Genomic DNA, 16,813 nt, shown 5'->3' on the forward strand with positions numbered 1-16,813 from the left:
GCCGGACTAGCCGCGGAGCCGGGGGCCCGGATGTGGGGGCGGTGCTGGGACCCGGGCGGTACTGGGCGCTGGGGCGAACGTGTGAGGAGACCGAGCGTCCTGCGCGGAGCTGTCCTGGCGGCCGACCGGCCAGGTCTTTCTCCATATTCACGCGGGTTGGTCGCTTGCTCCAGCCCGTCATTTTCTCTATGCGAAATAAGCGTTTTTGGAGCGAGCGATATACCTGGTTTTGGTCCTCGGCCGCCGAGGGGACCCGTCCTCCAGGGACTGTGCCCGCGGCTGCTGCTAGCAGGTTTTAGGTGACCTCAGTTCTTTGCTTTAGCGCCGTCTGTGTCTGCGGCTCCACCGATTTCCAAATTGCAGATTAAGAAACTCGAGGCAGCTGGGCCCGTGAGACTGTCAGGACCGGAATGCCTGTCAGATGGGATCGTAGAACCTTGCCTCACCACCTCTTGTTTTTGCCACCCGAGACCGAGGTTACAGATCTTGCATAAAGACCATTTTTTTAAATAAAGATCTTTACCCTTGTTTTGGATAGAGTCCCCGAGAATCCTGACTGGTTGGTCTTCGCAAATCAGATGTTTGCATTTACTGTAGATTCAGACTGACACTTCCAGTGAGAGTGGCCAAAGATCTCAGAGTTGATTTTTGAGAATTTAGTTTTAATTTTAATTATGCTATGATAAAGCACTGTGCTTCCTAGTTTTTCAGTTTGCGGCTCTAGAAAAAAATGAACTGCTTGGGAACGGAAATTCTTCCTCAGCTATTCTTTTATATCTGCAACACCCAGTTTATATACATATCTATTTTTTTCTTTTTTAAAATAATATAACAGTTTATTTTTACATCACTTTGTACATTTTTTCATCGCAATTGTAACCCCCGTGGGTTTCCCATCACCGAGCCACCAGTGTGCCATCACCATAATCCTGTGCACTCCCCCCCCCCCGTTTTTGATCCCATTCCCCACTCCACCTCCACAAAATGTCTCTGGTATATGGTTGTTCATTATTCTTATTTTCTCGCCTGGTCCATTATACTCCAGCTATGAGGGAAACATGTATATCTATACATACTTTTTTTTTTTTTTTGCTATACAGTTTCCTTTTTTAAAATTTTATAACAGTTTATTTTTACATCATTTTGTACTTTTTTTTTCCATCTAAATTGTAATCCTCGCGGGTTTCCCATCACCATATACATACATACTTTATGTAAATGCTTTGTTAAGGTAAAATTTTATAAAATTCACTTACTCGGTGATCTGTTTCAGAGAAAATTTACAGACTTGTATAATGATCACAGTCCACTTTTGGACATTTCCATCATTCCTAAAAGATCCCCAGGACCATTACAGTCAGTCCCTGCCAATCCCAGGCTACCACTGATCTACTTTGTCTCTCTAGACTTGCCCTTTCTGCCTGTTATCCATTTCGGTGGCATCTTGACTTTTGGTTCTTTGATTTTGCACCTTTGCAATTATTTTACCCTTCATGTGACCCAGCAGTGTTCCATTTGTATTGATGTAACACATTTTGTTAATGTGTTTATATAGTGTGCTTTTTGCAAATAAAATTTTGTTTCCCTTTCCTTTTATGATGCTGATGGCAAGAGCTGGTTGGGAGTGGAACAGTCAGGCTGCCCAAATTGAACTCTTGCCCATGACTCCTGAGGTATTCATTATAATCAGGAGTTGGCTCTACCCATGAAGAAAGTGACACTTTAATGCAGTGTTTGTGGAGCCTTTGAAACACCTAGCTCTCTCAGGATCCAGCAGGGGCCTTTCTGCTCCAGAGGCTTTTAGCTTTCCCTTCAACACCACTGTTTTTTGATTTCATTTTCTCATGGTCTGTCAGTTCTTGGATTATGCTGCTTTGAGTGGCAGCCACGGTGAAGTGCCACACACCCTCTGCTAGCAGAAACTGAGAGGTGAGGGGCTTAGGCAAACTGCACTGGCTCTGGTTAGTGTTGCAAGGAGGGGGTTGGGGGAGACTTGCAGCTTTCTTCTTTCCACCAAGAGAGTAAAATACTGGTTATATTCTGTTGAAAAGTTGATAATTCCAACCCTTGGTGACGAGACAAGTTAAAAATAGAAAACTGGACCTGCATTTGTAGGAAACCTCAGGTACTTGTATTGCTTTGCCTGAGGCAGTGTTGTGGTGGAAAGACTTAGGTTGATGACCAGGTCCCTGAAGCTTGAAGGGCTTTGATTGAAGAAATTTTGGCTGAAGAAATCTGTTAACAAGATTTATGAATCTTACTTGCTTAAGGAGATGAATTTACAGTAAAATGAAGAAAGTACTAAGAAGGTGCCTCCAGTGGCTCACCACACTGGATGGAGAATGAGTTGATACAAGCTCTATCTGTGAGGGCTGGGCAATGAAAGACAGTTTCAACTAAGATTGTTGATTTTAGCTATGTTGACTTATGGAGCTGAATAATCTGTGTTTTCTCTCCCTACAAAAACTGTTGATGGACATAATGTGCCCAAAGGAAGCGTTCACTCATGCTTAAGAACATATCTTTATTTTAAGATGGTGTGGTCTCAGGTCATTTAGATGTTAGCTTGTTAAACAGTGGTAGTATAGCCAAGGATTCAATTAGTTACGAAAGTGGTATTTTACAACCAGATTTTAATTAAACTGAGTGTACCCCTTAAAGGCCTAAATAAAATTCCATGTTCTCTGAATCTATTTGAGTAAAATAGTTCATTAAAAAGCCATGCATATCTGCATGGTCACATCACTACCAGGTGATGGAAGGAATTTCCTTGCACCTGAATTGTGTTTAATGATCTTAAAGAAATGATTTAGGTGTACTTTAGTTATACCCAGAATTATCAATCATCTTAATGATATTCTTACAGAATGCTGTGTAGAACAGTCTTAGATCTGCAAAGAACTTAGCTGTTAGTTGAACCAAATCATAACTTACAATCTTTTCTCCATTTAACATGTTATCTCTTTAAATCTTACTATTGCATGATACAGTAATAGTTGGATCGGTTTTGATACGTTCATTTTTCATTTAGCACTTGTTCGCATTTTGTTTTTTGTACGGCAACTTTTTTTTTTAACTACACCCGGTTAAAGGTGTAATTACTATGGTGCCTTGGTGATGAGTGCAGTGTGATGACAGACATCTGAATCACGTGTGCTGTATAGCATGTTAGCGTCGTAAGAACTAAAACAGTTAAAACTATTTGTTCAGTCTTAAAACAGGCAAATATGCTTTTGGAAAATCTGTGTTTGTGCGTGTACATACCATCTTGTAGGATACACTTTGTAAGGAAAGATAGCCAGGTCTTTCACATAAGAATTTACAGAAAACCAATAAACACTTAATGGATCCAATAACAGCCTAACTAGGCCCTTATGAGTAAGTGATGCTATAAACCTCTACAGAACCTCTACAGAATGAGCTAGCTAAAGGGTTTATTTTACACTAGAAGGCAGAAACCAATTTTTGAAAACAATTTCTAGGAAATAGTTTCTTTTTAAGCTCTGCTGTTTGTACAGGTTAAATCTTTAACATATTTTGAATCTTTGTGCCACTGTCTTGCCAGAAAATTTTTCTCTATGCATTTACTTTAGATTTATTAAAGTGTTTAATTGTTTTATTTAATTATATAAGTATTCCATATGTGCCTTTAAAAGTGAACAGAAAATAGAAATAAAATACCTGAATTCATACTACTGAAAGATAGAAAACCATTTTGTTGTAATCATTTGTTTTCTGATACAGCCAGTACAGACTTAAAAATTTGGATCACACTGTACATGAACTGTTTTACTTAATATTTCAATAGCTTTCCTTCACATTCTGTGGGAAAATATTAGCTTCCTACTTTGGCTGTGAAACATTTCTACAAATATAATGGCTTAAAAACAACATGAATGTGCTTAACTTCAGGGTGTCAGTGATTCCTTCTGGACTTCCCAAGGGAGACTCTGTTTCTTCCCCTTTTCAGTATCTGTACAGTTGCCAGTATATCTTGATTCATAGGCTCTTCCTCTTGTGACCTCCCACCTTGCTCTTCTGTCTTCATGTATCACTCCCTTTTCAGATCTCTTTTCTCCCTCTTAGAGAGACTTGTAATTACATTAGCCCCACATGGATAACCTAGCATCATCTTGACTTGATATCCTTAGTTTGAATATGGCTTCTAGGTCCCTTTGGTCATGTAAAATAACAGTTACAGGTTTGGAGGTGAAGATATGGGCATCTATGAAGGACAACCATTATTCATTATTTATTCTTCCAGGGAAATATAACTTGAAATTACTGTATCGCATTTCATATGAGGAAGAATGCTAATTATTAGTTCACCCCTTATTACCCCTTTAGATAGTCTCTAATTTTTCCAAGTTAAAATCCTCAGACATAGAACCCTCCCTGGTGGCACAGTGATTTAGTTAAAGCACAGCACTGAGAAGCTAATGCCACTTCAGCATGAGTTTGATCCCCACCCTGGAGGTGACCCATATGGCGCAGCAGACCTCTTCTGACCTGCCCGTTGCTCCCCTCAGCAGTGTTCTTCATTACTTGACCTGTCCTGCTCCCCACTGTCTCTGGTGGATCCTCTCACCACCCTTGCACCTCTGGCCTGTACTCCAGCTCTGTATGCATAAATAAATAAATCTTTAAAAAAATCCTCAGACATAAATCATTGTGTGTTTTCATGATCACACTTACATGGAATAATTTATAGGGGAGATTTTAGAAGCATAGTGTAATTATCACCTAAGAGCATGATAACCTTAAACTAGACTACCCATGTTCCCAGCCTGTTTCATTCTCACTGCTGTGTTGCCCCAGGAAGAGTGCTTGGCAGTTAGGACATTAATTTTATAATCTGCAAATGTCATAGTAACAGGTTATTGGGAGGATTAATTGAGTTCACATGTGAGCATCACTAAGACTATTGTCTGTCTGGTGATAAGTACATCGTGTTAATTTTTTTTGTAACTGGGTTTATAGACCAAATATTTTCATATCCATTTTTAAGACTTGTAATAATACATATTGGCAAATTGCTATTTAAGAGTTGTGAGTTTTTTCTTTAAACTCAGTCCAACATGAGAGTTTATATTTCATTGTTTTTAGTGAATTCTTAAATGTGATTTGTATTATACATAGGGAATTTCAATTTTTAAAATGTTTGATTTTTTATAGAAATTTAATTTTAGCAGTGTTTACTGTGAGTCTTCAGGAATTTTTCAGTTCCTTAGAATGAGAAGTGTTTTTTTATATATTCATCTACACGTCTATTTTTATTTATTTTAAATAATATCGTTTATTTTTACATGATTTTGTGCATTTTTCCATCTCAGTTGTAATCACCTGCTTGTTATCACCATTGCAGTGCACTCCCTCACCCCACCATTTTTGATCCCATTTCCTACTCCACCCCCAGTAAAATGTCTCTGGTATATAGCTATTCATTATTATTATTTTTTTGCCTGGTCCATTATACTCCTGTTATGAGAGAAACCATCTGGTATTTTTCCTTTACTTTCTGGTTTATTTCACTAAGCATGTTCCCTTCCAGCTCCATCCATGTTACTGCAAAAGGCATGTGTTTCTCTTTTTTGGTTGCTGAGTAATATTCCACTGTGTATATGTACCACATCTTTTTAATCCAGTTATCCGCTTTTGGGCATTTGGGTTGAGAAGTGCTTTTATTTGACTTTGACTGACAGTGCCATCTGTGGAGATGTTGGGGTGTGTTAATAGGTTTGACTTGAGATAAGTTCTGGTAATGCATGAATTGGTCAGAGCAGATTAAAATGTAATATAAGTGGTTCTGTACCACCCCCCACCACTTGGAAAATTTATTACCCTCACCCTCTTTGGAGCATTCCTGGCAACTAAATACATTGCTTGTATTTTGTAAGTCATCTACAGAAAGGTTTTAAGAATGGCACACACCTGTTTTTCTCTGAACCATTTGAAAGTCAGGTGCAGACCCGATTCCATTATTGCCGGTGTGCTGGTAGGCATTTTCTTTCCTGCAACAGGAGCCTTCGGCAAGGCAGCCCTTGAGTCAGGAAATGGGTCCTGTCCCACCACTGCAGTCTGTTATGAACAGCCCCACTCAGGTTTGCTAGTTGACCCCGACCTGTTCCTGCCAGCTGAGGGATCCAGCTTAGCATCTGGAGTCACAGGTAGTGTTGTGTCTCTTAAGTTTCCTTTAGTTGATACCTTGTGCCAGCCATTCCTTTGCCCTCATTACCTCATGCTTAGGAAAATTGGATACTGGTGCTCTGAATGCTGTTCTTGGGTTTGGGCTCTGCAGGTTCCTCCTGATCTGATCCAGGTGGAGCTTCTTGCTGTTCACTGCGCGGAGCCCCAGAGCTGTTTGCCTTGTTGCCGCTTAGCTTACTGAAGCTTCTCCACTGGCACGCCATGCTTGTTTTGTTGGCAGACATATTAAGACTAAATATTTTTTTTTCAAATATTTAAGTTATCTTACTTATATGTCATTTTTCTTGTTTTCCTGCTTTATTCACTGGTTAGGATCTGTCACTTCCATTATTTGGATGCTCAGATTGACCCAAGCTGGCCTCTGTGTCCCTCTGACATAGTGCCTCATTCTTGCAGCACCTTGTCCTCACCTTCTGGCATAGGTAGATGTTCCAGACTCATTGTTCTTTCCCTGTCCAGCCTGGAACTAGCTCCACTGCTAGTTGGTTTACTTTAGTAGAGAATGGGATTCGGGAAATCAGCTCTAGCACCAGATAGGTGCTTCCTGTTATCCAGATGTCACCACTCCCATGTCCTTTCAGCCCCCAGTGAAGAAACACCCGTTTGCGTGTGTTGATAGTGGTCTACATAGTGAAACCTTGAGTTTATACCAGTACTTCTAGTTTCAGTCTAATCCTGAAGGGTTCATTCAGGTTTTTTCCTTGTATCAGTAACTTCTTTTTCTGACAGTGAAAAATCTTGCCTCCTGTTAGCTCTAAAATATAATTTTTTGCCTTTTTTATTTTATCTTTTTAAATATAGTCATTATATTATTGTTCATTTTTGTACAATGTATGGGTCTAAATTTTTTTTTCTAGAGCTTTTTTTTATGCATACAAGAACTGGAGTGCAGGTCAGAGGTGTGAGGGGTGAGAGGATTCACCAGAGACAGAGTGGGGAGCAGAACAGACAGATCTACTGAGGGGAGCAGCAGGCAAGACAGGAAAGGTCTGTTGTGCCATGTGGGTCAGTTCCCTGTGCTGCAGTGGCTGCAGAGATCTTGATAGCGCTTTGTCTTTAACCCCTGTGCCACCAGGGAAACCCTAAATTATTTCATCAGAGCAATTTCCATTGTCAACTGCCATCACCCCATTGACGATCTGACATCCCTGAGCGATTCCTCTCCATCTTACACACCTTCTTCACCCTGTCAGACTCTCATCCTGCTCTGGGCCACAGGGCTCCCATAAACACCTACCTTCTTGTCTTCATCTGTCATCTGAGTTACTCAGAAAGGGAAGAAGAGATAATAGAGAAATTTTGTTTCAAGGTATTTTTGTTCTCGTGTGTGTCTGTCTGTCTGTCCGTATCTGCTTGCTGCTAGATGGAGAGCCGTGTGGGGGTGCTCCCCTGCTTGCCTTACACCACGCGGGCGGGCAGGATCTGCTGTGGATCTCAGTGCCTGGGAAGGCGCAGTGTGGGCTCTCAAGTGCTGGTACACAGAGCACCATCTGTTGGCATCATTTTATGAGCCACAGGCCCTTGAAGACAGTGTCCTTTTAGAATCCAGATTTTAGCTCACCTGTAAAGCACAGAAACTAGATAACAAGATCCAAACAAAATAGGGAGGTGTGTCCCTTTCCCTGTCATTTCCAAGCTGTTCTTATCTGTAGGGAGTTTTTCTAGTCCAGGAGTTTGGAGGCTAGAGCAGGCTGGCTGGAGGGCAGTGTACCGAGTCTGGTGGCCATCTTATCCGTCTGTCACTGGGACAGCATCACTGACCTTTTAATGACTAAACTAGCAGTCTCTTTCTGTTGACCACCCTTCCTTACGTAAGCTTTCTTTCCACTTATTTTTCTTGGGGGTGGGGGTTGACCTCTCTGTTTCGTTCTGCCTTTTTTCTTCTAACCACCCATTCCTCTCTCCCCATGCCAGACTGCTCAGACTTTGCCCTGAGACATGTCCTCCAAGGTTCCTCCGGAGTTCTACCCTGTCAGACCTCAGCTCCTGCTAGTGTCCCCAAACCAGCTTTTCCAGCCTTTCCCACCTCAGTTAGGCAGCTACCATCTTCCATTGTGCACAAGGGCTTGGGCACCTGACTTTACACCCCTCTGACCCCCCCCCCCCCCCCCACATCTCACATGGCCTTTCCTGACCCAAGCCATCATCTCCTCCCTTGGGGTTTTTCTTTCTTTCTTTTTTTTTTTTTTTTTAAGGATTTATTTGTGCATACAGAAATGGGGTACAGGCCAGAGGTGCAGGGGCAGTGAGAGGATTCACCAGAAACAGAGTGGGGAGCAGAACAGGCAGATTGATGAAGTACACTGCTCAGGGAAGCAGCAGGCTGGTCAGGAGAGGTCTGCCGTGCCATGTGGGTGGGTTACCTCCAGGGTGGGGGGGATAGAACTTGTGCTGAAGTGGCTTTAGCTTCTCAATGCTGTGCTTTAACCAGCTGCACCACCAGGGAGGGCCCTTTGGGCTCTTTCTTTCTTTCTTTTTTTTTTTTTAAAGATTTATTTATTTGTACATACAGAACTTGGGTACAGGCCAGAGGCTCAGGGGTGGTGAAAGGCTTCATCAGAGCCAGAGTGGGAAGCAGGCAGATCGACAAAATACACTGCTGAGGGTAGCAGCGGGCGGGTCAGGAGAGGTCTGCAGCACCATGTGGTCACCTCTGCACCATGTGGTCACCTCTGGTTAGGCGGGAATCGAACTCATGCGGAAATGGCTTTAGCTTCTCAGTGCTGTGCTTTAACCCGCTGCGCCACCAGGGAGGGCCTGGGTTCTTTCTTATAGGTGCCTTTCATTGCCCCTTTGTGCCCTGAAACTTGAGACCAGAGTGAACCATTTCCTGCGCTGGGTGGCCAGGTGGTTCCTCTGCTGGACTCAGGTTCCTCTTTCCCTCTGCTCAGTGTGTGCTGAGGTCCTGTCTGCCCTGCAGGCCCTCCTCTTCACCCCATCTGCTTCTCGCAGCTGCAGCCTGCTGGCCTCTTCTGTCTGCACACAGACCAGCGTGTGCCTGGCCTCTGGGCCTTTGCACCTGCTTGTTTCAGGTTCTGTAGCTCTCTCCTCAGCTGACTTGGTGTGCTTCCTGCTTCCAGCACGTCTTTACTCAAAAGCCCCTGTTCAAAGACTTCTGCACTACTTCTTCTGAAGTCTCACCCCTCACCCTAAGGAGTCATATTCCGCATCTTTTTACTCCTTTTAAAATAAGGCAACTCTCACTAGCTAAGTGCTTTCTGCTTTACTTTCTTTTCCTATCTGGAACATACTCAGTGATTGAGGTGCACTGGGGAGCAGAGGTGCTCAGCTGTCCCCCAGCTGTTTAATTTTGCCAAGCTGTGTGTGCATCACTACATTGGCTGCAGCTGTTCTGTGGTTCCTGTTTGCTGGATGTTCGTTCAGACTTTCTAACCCCTTGCTGCCCCCCACTGCTTGCTGTCTGTCTGTGTCTCCTGAGTGGCTTCTGGCTATATCCCTGCCACACTGAAGGGCTTGCAGAGCCTGTGCTGGACCACCTGCTCCACCCAGAATGCCCACTTCCATGCTTCCAGCCCCACCAGCTCAGACTTCACTAGAGCCACTGCCTTTCCCTTGTCCACCACTCCAGACCACCCCTTGCACCTCGGGAAACCCTCCGAGCCTGTGGCTCTGCACATGCACGGCCTCCCCCTCGGCATTTCCTTTCTTGCCCCTGGTATTGCTGCCCAGTGGCTTCCGCTGGATCATCCCTGAGGGGTTCCCTCTCTTACAATAGTTTGTGTTTCCTCTGCATACTGCAGTGTCTTAGGCTTGTGAAAAACTGACTGCAGAGAATGTCCTGTGATACCACAGTGTCCTACTTTCCAGAAACCTAATACGTTTTATTTTTCTATTTTGGATGATTATTTAGGCATTTTAAAAATGAGAAAGAAACCCAAAAAACCATGATTTTTCTTTTCTTTTTTTAATTTCTCCTTAAGGTCAGGCTCTTGCCTCAGTGGACAGAGCATCTTCTGCAAAGGATGTGTTGTGAATTTACTCTGTTTACCCATGTGTATTATTTTGGAACAAGTTTAGTTGGACTGTCCCAGGAAGGCTGAGAGTTGCTCTACTGTTGTCACTACTGTTTGTCTTACATATAGTCTCAGTACTTTATAGGTTCTTTGAGGCAGAAGAATTTTATAGGGTTTTTGTTGCTTCATTTTCTAAAAAAACTTCTTGCCTTGAGTTGTTTAAATATTTGAACTGCTAAGTTCATTTAACATAGTATATAATAGTGACAATTTTCTAGCAAAGATTAGCTCTGCCTTCTTTGACCAGTAACAATATAGAGAAATGGGTGTCATTACTTTCTGTGCTATCCTGCTCAAAGTTTCTAGTAAACAAACAACAACAAAAAACAAAACTGGAACTCAGTGCCCCACAGAGTTGCTTTCAGATATGTTGGAGTAACTTTTGGCGCTTCTCTTTTCTGTGCTGCCCTTTGTTTTTAATTTCTTTGTGTTCACGGCTGGCATTCTCCTTGTTGGTCTTCAGGTCCTAAGGAAATAGCTTCTCTGGGGTGAGCTCCACCAACTGGGTCTCCAGCTCTGCAGATAGGCTTGCTTTTCAGGATCGTGCATGCTGTTACAGCTTTTATTATTAAAAAAAGAAGCTTATTAATCTTTTAAAGGTTCTTTAGACAGTCTAATCCCATATTTCACTAATAATTTAGTGTTTTCCTGTAAGTAGTTTCAGAAATCAAACACACCCAGTTGCTCCGGAATTTCAGTTTCTGCCGGAAGAGTACTTTTAACAGGTTGACAGCCTCTCTTGGAAAGGTAACTCCTCATCCAGAGGCTTTCTTAAAAGCCTGCAGCCACCTAGAGTGTGTGGCTGCTTTGCTGTCTTCCCGGCCTGCGCGCCGGCTTCCCAGGTGGCGTGCAGCGGCTTCTGGGTGTGCTGCTGTGGCCTCTTTTCTCTGCTGCTCACATTTCCGCTGTGAAGAAGGATCATTTTCTGGCCATCACTTATTTTGAAAGGTATGTGTGTCCACATGTAGTAAACACTTTTTCTTTGCCCAGTAACTCACCTTACAGACTGCCCTCGTATCATTCTAGTTAAGAGGTAATTTTATAATACATTTTCAGGTTAAACATTCTTTAAGCTGAGGTTTCAGGTGGAATAAGTTTAAATGAAAATAAAAACCCTACTCTGGTCCTCCCTGGTGGCACAGTGGGTTAAAGCACAGCACTGAGAAGCTAAAGCCACTTCAGCACAAGTTCAATCCCTGCTCCGGAGGTGACCACATGGCCCTGCAGACCTCTCCTGACCCACCTGCTGCTCCCCTCAGCAGTGTAATTCGTAGATCGCCTGTTCTGCTCCCCACTGTGTCTCTGGTGAAGCCTCTCACCCCCCTGCACCGCTAGCCTGTACTCCAGTTCTGTATGCACAAATAAATACATCTTTAAAAAAAAAAAATAAAAGCAAAAACCCTACTCTGCTCTGTTCATAAAATTGGCAGAACATATTTCAAAATCTGAAAAGGCACACCTAGAGTAACTTAAAGCACATATCCCTCCTAAGGTCCTACTGAATACTTATTTGGAAATTGGGTTGTCTTTAAGGAGAAAGTTGGGGTGCCCTCTAAGCTTTTGCCTGTAAAACTGGTGAAATTAGTGAAATGCACTGATTAGGGAGAATACCATGGGGTAAAGAGTTTCAAATGATAGGAAAATACAGAATCTCAAATTAACAGTCAAGAATCAGAAGCAAAGGATGGTGATTTCTCTTCTTTGGCTGCTTGGATTCTCAGAGCCAGTGTGTTTAACATTCCTGGTGTTGCTTGGTTATTGGAGATTTTCTCCGTTTTTCTCACTTTTTAATCATTCCTTTTTTTATTTTGGAAGCTGTCATTTTCACAGAAAGAGGTGAGGAGTGACCAAATAAAAGTGAAATAGCAAGGTGTTTCGTGATTGTCTCATACCATTGTGTCTCATACATGAGACGTCTTTATGACCTGGTCTGAGTTACACTTATAACTCAGTCCTGGTCGGCTGTAGCGGAACACTACTAATGCCCACTCCGGGCTGCCTGTTTTGTTTTATAGATTGGCTGGCAGAGATTGATTAGCTTCTTTGGACTTTGGTTCTGTGGTGCAAATGGAACACAAGACTCAATTGTCTGGTCCAGAGTGAAGAGAAATCTGATGTCCAAGATGGAGAAGAAACGAAGAAAGAAATGAAGCCTCTTTTCCGGCCAAACCACAAAAGACCATGAAATTTAACTTTTATTTATGTTGGACCGGACTGTAAAATGGCTCATCAATACTGTTTCAGCTTTAATTGAAACAAAAATGAACTTATAATCAAGGAAGAAAAAAGTGCGATTTGAATTTATGTGAATTTTATGACCACGGTCATTTGTGACCATGAAGCTTGTCAACATCTGGGTGCTTCTGCTTGTGGTTTTGCTCTGTGGGAAGAAACATCTGGGTGACAGACTGGAAAAGAAATCTTTTGAAAAGGTTCCATGCCCTGGCTGTTCCCACCTGACTTTGAAGGTGGAATTCTCCTCAACAGTTGTAGAATATGGTAATGATATTATTTTTAATGTCAGGGATCTCTCTAATTCTTTTTTGAATGTTAGCTTTTGAGGGGGAAAAAACCCTTTTTTCTATAATAAATATCAGGTGGGGTAAGTGTATGACCCTTGGACCTGACTCAGTTGACATTTGTTTTCGCAGTATAGTTAGCTTAGATGAAGCATGGAAAATGACTGTGAATTATTTCCTTACGACTTAATTCCACAAAACAGAAACCATTGTGGAAAGGGAAGAGGGGAGGGAAATTAGTGGTGCTGAATGTCTGTGTTCTGAAGTTCAAGTAACCAGATGTGAATAACTGAGCAAATAGCCCCATATAATCCACTTCAGTTTTTTATTGTTTTCAGTGAAATAAAACTGAACTTTGGTTTCTCTGAATTCCATTTCCCTACTTAGAAACTTACCTGTGTTCTTTTTGGCACACATTCAGACTTGTATTGATGTTTACTTTTTAGAGAATAGCACAGGTGTCTGATTATGAGCAATGTATTCTGTGATCAGGAAATTTATAGAGATTATTTTATCTCAGAGTTCTGGGTCCTGCTGTCCCAGACATTTAACCTGATATACTTACTTACTACTCTTTTGTACTGTAGGTTTTAAGACATACAAGATTTCTTTTATTAGGGAACTTAATACCCATGTAAGTGTATGAATGGAATATGGTGTGAGATTATATGTATGTATAAATTATTTTTTGTGGTTGTTGGTTTCAGAATATATTGTGGCTTTCAATGGATACTTTACAGCCAAAGCTAGAAACTCATTTATTTCAAGTGCCCTGAAGAGCAGTGAAATAGACAATTGGAGAATTATACCTCGAAACAATCCTTCCAGCGACTACCCTAGTGATTTTGAAGTGATTCAGATAAAAGAAAAACAGAAGGCAGGACTGCTGACACTGGAAGGTCACCCTAACATTAAACGGGTGACACCCCAACGGAAAGTGTTCCGCACCCTCAAGTACGCAGAGTGTGAGTACTGTGTCTGGGCCTGTCTCGCTCAGTTTCTGTTTTATTGGGCTTTAGTGAGAGCATGCATGTATTCACACATGATGCCTCCCATGCACCCCACCCCAACACCCAGCTTTACTTGGAATGTTTTAACTACAGTATGGTTGAGAAATAGTACAGTGAAGGATACTATGTTTCTTCAACTAGTTTCATCAATTGTGACATTTTTGGGCAGGAATTTAAGAAGCAAAAAACAGACTTGTTGCTTATCTGGTGGTTTGGATTAGAGGGTGATAGTGATCTTTCTGTTGGAAGTGATTTTCACCCAACTTTAGTTTCACAGCTTTTAGACTTTGGAGCCATGATAACTTCTTTGGATTTCTCTCAGAATCTGCTGACCACTTGTGACCGTGTCTTCCTGAGCTGGGCTTATGGAGGTCAGCAGTTGTAGGTGTGATGATGGAAGTGACTTGGCTGTTCTCTTCTCAGCACCTAGGTTCATTCTGCCCACTCCTTACAATTTAGGCTTTCAAGATAGAATTTACCCTCAAATGATAAATTGTGTACTTATCATATATTTCCAAAGCACATATATATTAATTACCAAAGGGAGAATATATTTCCTGTTTATTAGAAATTGGGGCAACAAATCGCACCTTTTATTTTCTTTGACTGTTATTTCTCTCATTAAATAATTGCTTTTTTTTTCTTTTGTTGTGTTCTAGACCTGAGAGTTTTTGAGGTGCTTTTTAAAAAAATACACAGGGGAAAAAAACTAATGAATTGCATAGCATGATCACTGCTGTCAGGTCAGCTGTGAATTCAAGTGTCTGATTTCTTCAGAGCCATTTCTGCATGTCTGTCTGGTTCTGTTGTTTTTCTCTTTAAAAAGCATTAACTGTAAAATAATCCAAGAAGGTAAAACACATCAAAGCTTGTACAGTTAGCCAGATACATAGATGTGCCTTTTTAGTTTTTAGCAAAATCTTCTATTTTTTGTTTTTATGGAAGATTGTCAATGCAGCAGGAACTGGCATGGTTATTAAAGATATAAAAACAGCCTGGAGGATGTTAGCATTCACCCACCAATAAAACCTGAGCTAGAGACTGATAGAATGACCTCTGGCTCCATTTCTATATAAGTCAAGGAGCATGTTTGCTTGACTTCATAAATTTGCACATCACTCAACACAAAGTTAATGTAGATTTTGAAGGCAGCACAATGCGCTGCGTTTGACTTAAATGCCTTGCTGTTGACAACTTGTTTAGAGAACGAGGATAATCCAAAGTTCTCAAAGTGGAAGGCACTTTGTGTATTTGTGACTTGTATAGTTTTCATTATCTACTTGAGATTTTTTTTTTTTTGTTAAATAAGGTTTATTTTTATCTATGTAGATCTAGAAGGCTAGCTCAGTTGTCAGAGCCCAAGAGACTGAATGGCAGGAGATGGAGGACATGAATCTGTTCCCACCTGCAAACAGGCGACACAGCACGGCACCATCACAGCACTCAGCAGGGAGAAGACAAAAGAAAGCTAACATGAAGTGGTGGGCCTTATTTAGAAGTCTGTGAGCATGAGTACACTTTAATGTGTTGAATTTTGAGTCATGCTTGCAATCTAACGGTTAATGTGCTACAGATCTTTACAGACATAGAGTCTTACCTGTTCAGAACTCCAAAACTGACAAGGTTCACTTCTCGTCCCTTTAAATCACTTCTTACACAGAAAGTTCCTAAAACCAAGTAGTCATTTGTATTCCTGCACTCTTCACATGTGTGTCTTCACACATGGTTGTTTCTGTCAGGATGATGCATGGAGCAGTTTCAAATGAGGTCAAGGCTTCTTTTTAGTTCTTTGTACTCCTTGTGACATAAAAAAGAAATGAGACAGCTAGGTGCCTGTCATTCCTTTCCACCCAGTGTCATGGAGTTGCCAGTGTTTGCCTGCCTGGGGGAGGATGCATATGTAAGTGTTCTGTTATGAAGCACCTCTGGATCTGAGAGAGATTGCTTTTATATTTTATTCCTGCATGTGCTTTTATTCCCCTTCCCTTCTTTGCTTAGCAGAGAGCAGCCTCTAGTTTCACTCCTGTGCCAGCTTTCCAAGATGACCCCCGTTGAGTTTTTACCTGACATTTTTGCCCTGGCTTTGAGAGTTTCCTCTTCTCTGCGCACCTCCACATGCTGAGATGGGAGCTGTAACTGGAGCTTCTGCTTTATTCGCTGCCCTGCCAGGGTTCTCCTGGTGTGTGATCTGGGGTGTGACATAAGGTGGGAACTCTGAAACATGGGCCGCATGCATCACACTGACAGAAATCTCCACTAGGGTTTCTCTGGTGCTGAATGAGATCTGAGCTCTGTTGAAACAAGCTGGCTCTGTGTCCTCATGTTTATAGGGCTGGCTTGTCCCCAGTGTGGATCTGACCGTGCTGAATGGGTGTTGAACTCAGATGTCCCATGATCAGCAGATTGATGGGATTTCTTTCCAGTTTGGATCTCCTGGCATTGAAAAGGAGTTGAACTCTGAAACTCTCTTCCTGTTCCGTATCTTTATAAGGCTTAGCATGCGAGCTGCTTCTCAGCTTGCTCAGATTGAAGTCAGCCAATCTGAGTTGGTCCTATTTTCTGCCCCAGCCAGCCAACTGTTTCCTGATTGGTGGTCTGAGAAGTGCCTCCCCTCATCTCATGGGCAAGTCAGTTGGTGCTGGAATCCACTCTTTGCTGAGCTAATGCCTTGCTTCCGGTGGCTCCACAGCTGACTTTCCACTCTGGCTGCCACTGGCGTTGCTCACTCGCTCACTCGATTCTCTTTGTGCTGCCCTTTTAATTTTATTTTCTTGAAGAACTCCACAATATTTTAGGAAATACAGAAATGCCCAATTTTAGTAGTGATTGTAGAATCTTACAGTTGGGGTTTCTTTTGCTGTACTCTCCACTGTGTGTCAGGTGCCCATAAGGAAATTTTCATCTCTTAAAGGGCTCATTCTCTTGCTTTTATCTATGACCTTCTGTAGTAGGCACCTTTTTTTTTTTTTAAATTAATTTATTTATTCATACAGAACTGGGGTACAGGCCAGAGATGTGGAGGGTGAGAGGATTCACCAGAGAC

At 42.0% G+C, this 16,813-nt stretch overlaps 1 protein-coding gene across 1 annotated transcript in view; it reads left to right on the forward strand.

Annotated features, from left to right (window-relative positions):
• MBTPS1 (membrane-bound transcription factor peptidase, site 1) overlaps positions 1-16,813 on the forward strand; it is a 53,508-nt gene that overhangs the window by 364 nt on the left and 36,331 nt on the right. The window contains exons 2-3 of the mRNA XM_004690339.2: positions 12,257-12,740; positions 13,468-13,725. Coding sequence (XP_004690396.1) covers positions 12,578-12,740; positions 13,468-13,725 — 421 coding nt within the window. The 5' untranslated portion in view covers positions 12,257-12,577. The remainder of the gene's footprint in view (positions 1-12,256; positions 12,741-13,467; positions 13,726-16,813) is intronic.

The sequence above is a fragment of the Condylura cristata genome, unplaced genomic scaffold (assembly GCF_000260355.1).
Source record: "Condylura cristata isolate star-nosed mole 26May11 unplaced genomic scaffold, ConCri1.0 scaffold00028, whole genome shotgun sequence".
NCBI classification, from domain to species: domain Eukaryota; kingdom Metazoa; phylum Chordata; class Mammalia; order Eulipotyphla; family Talpidae; genus Condylura; species Condylura cristata.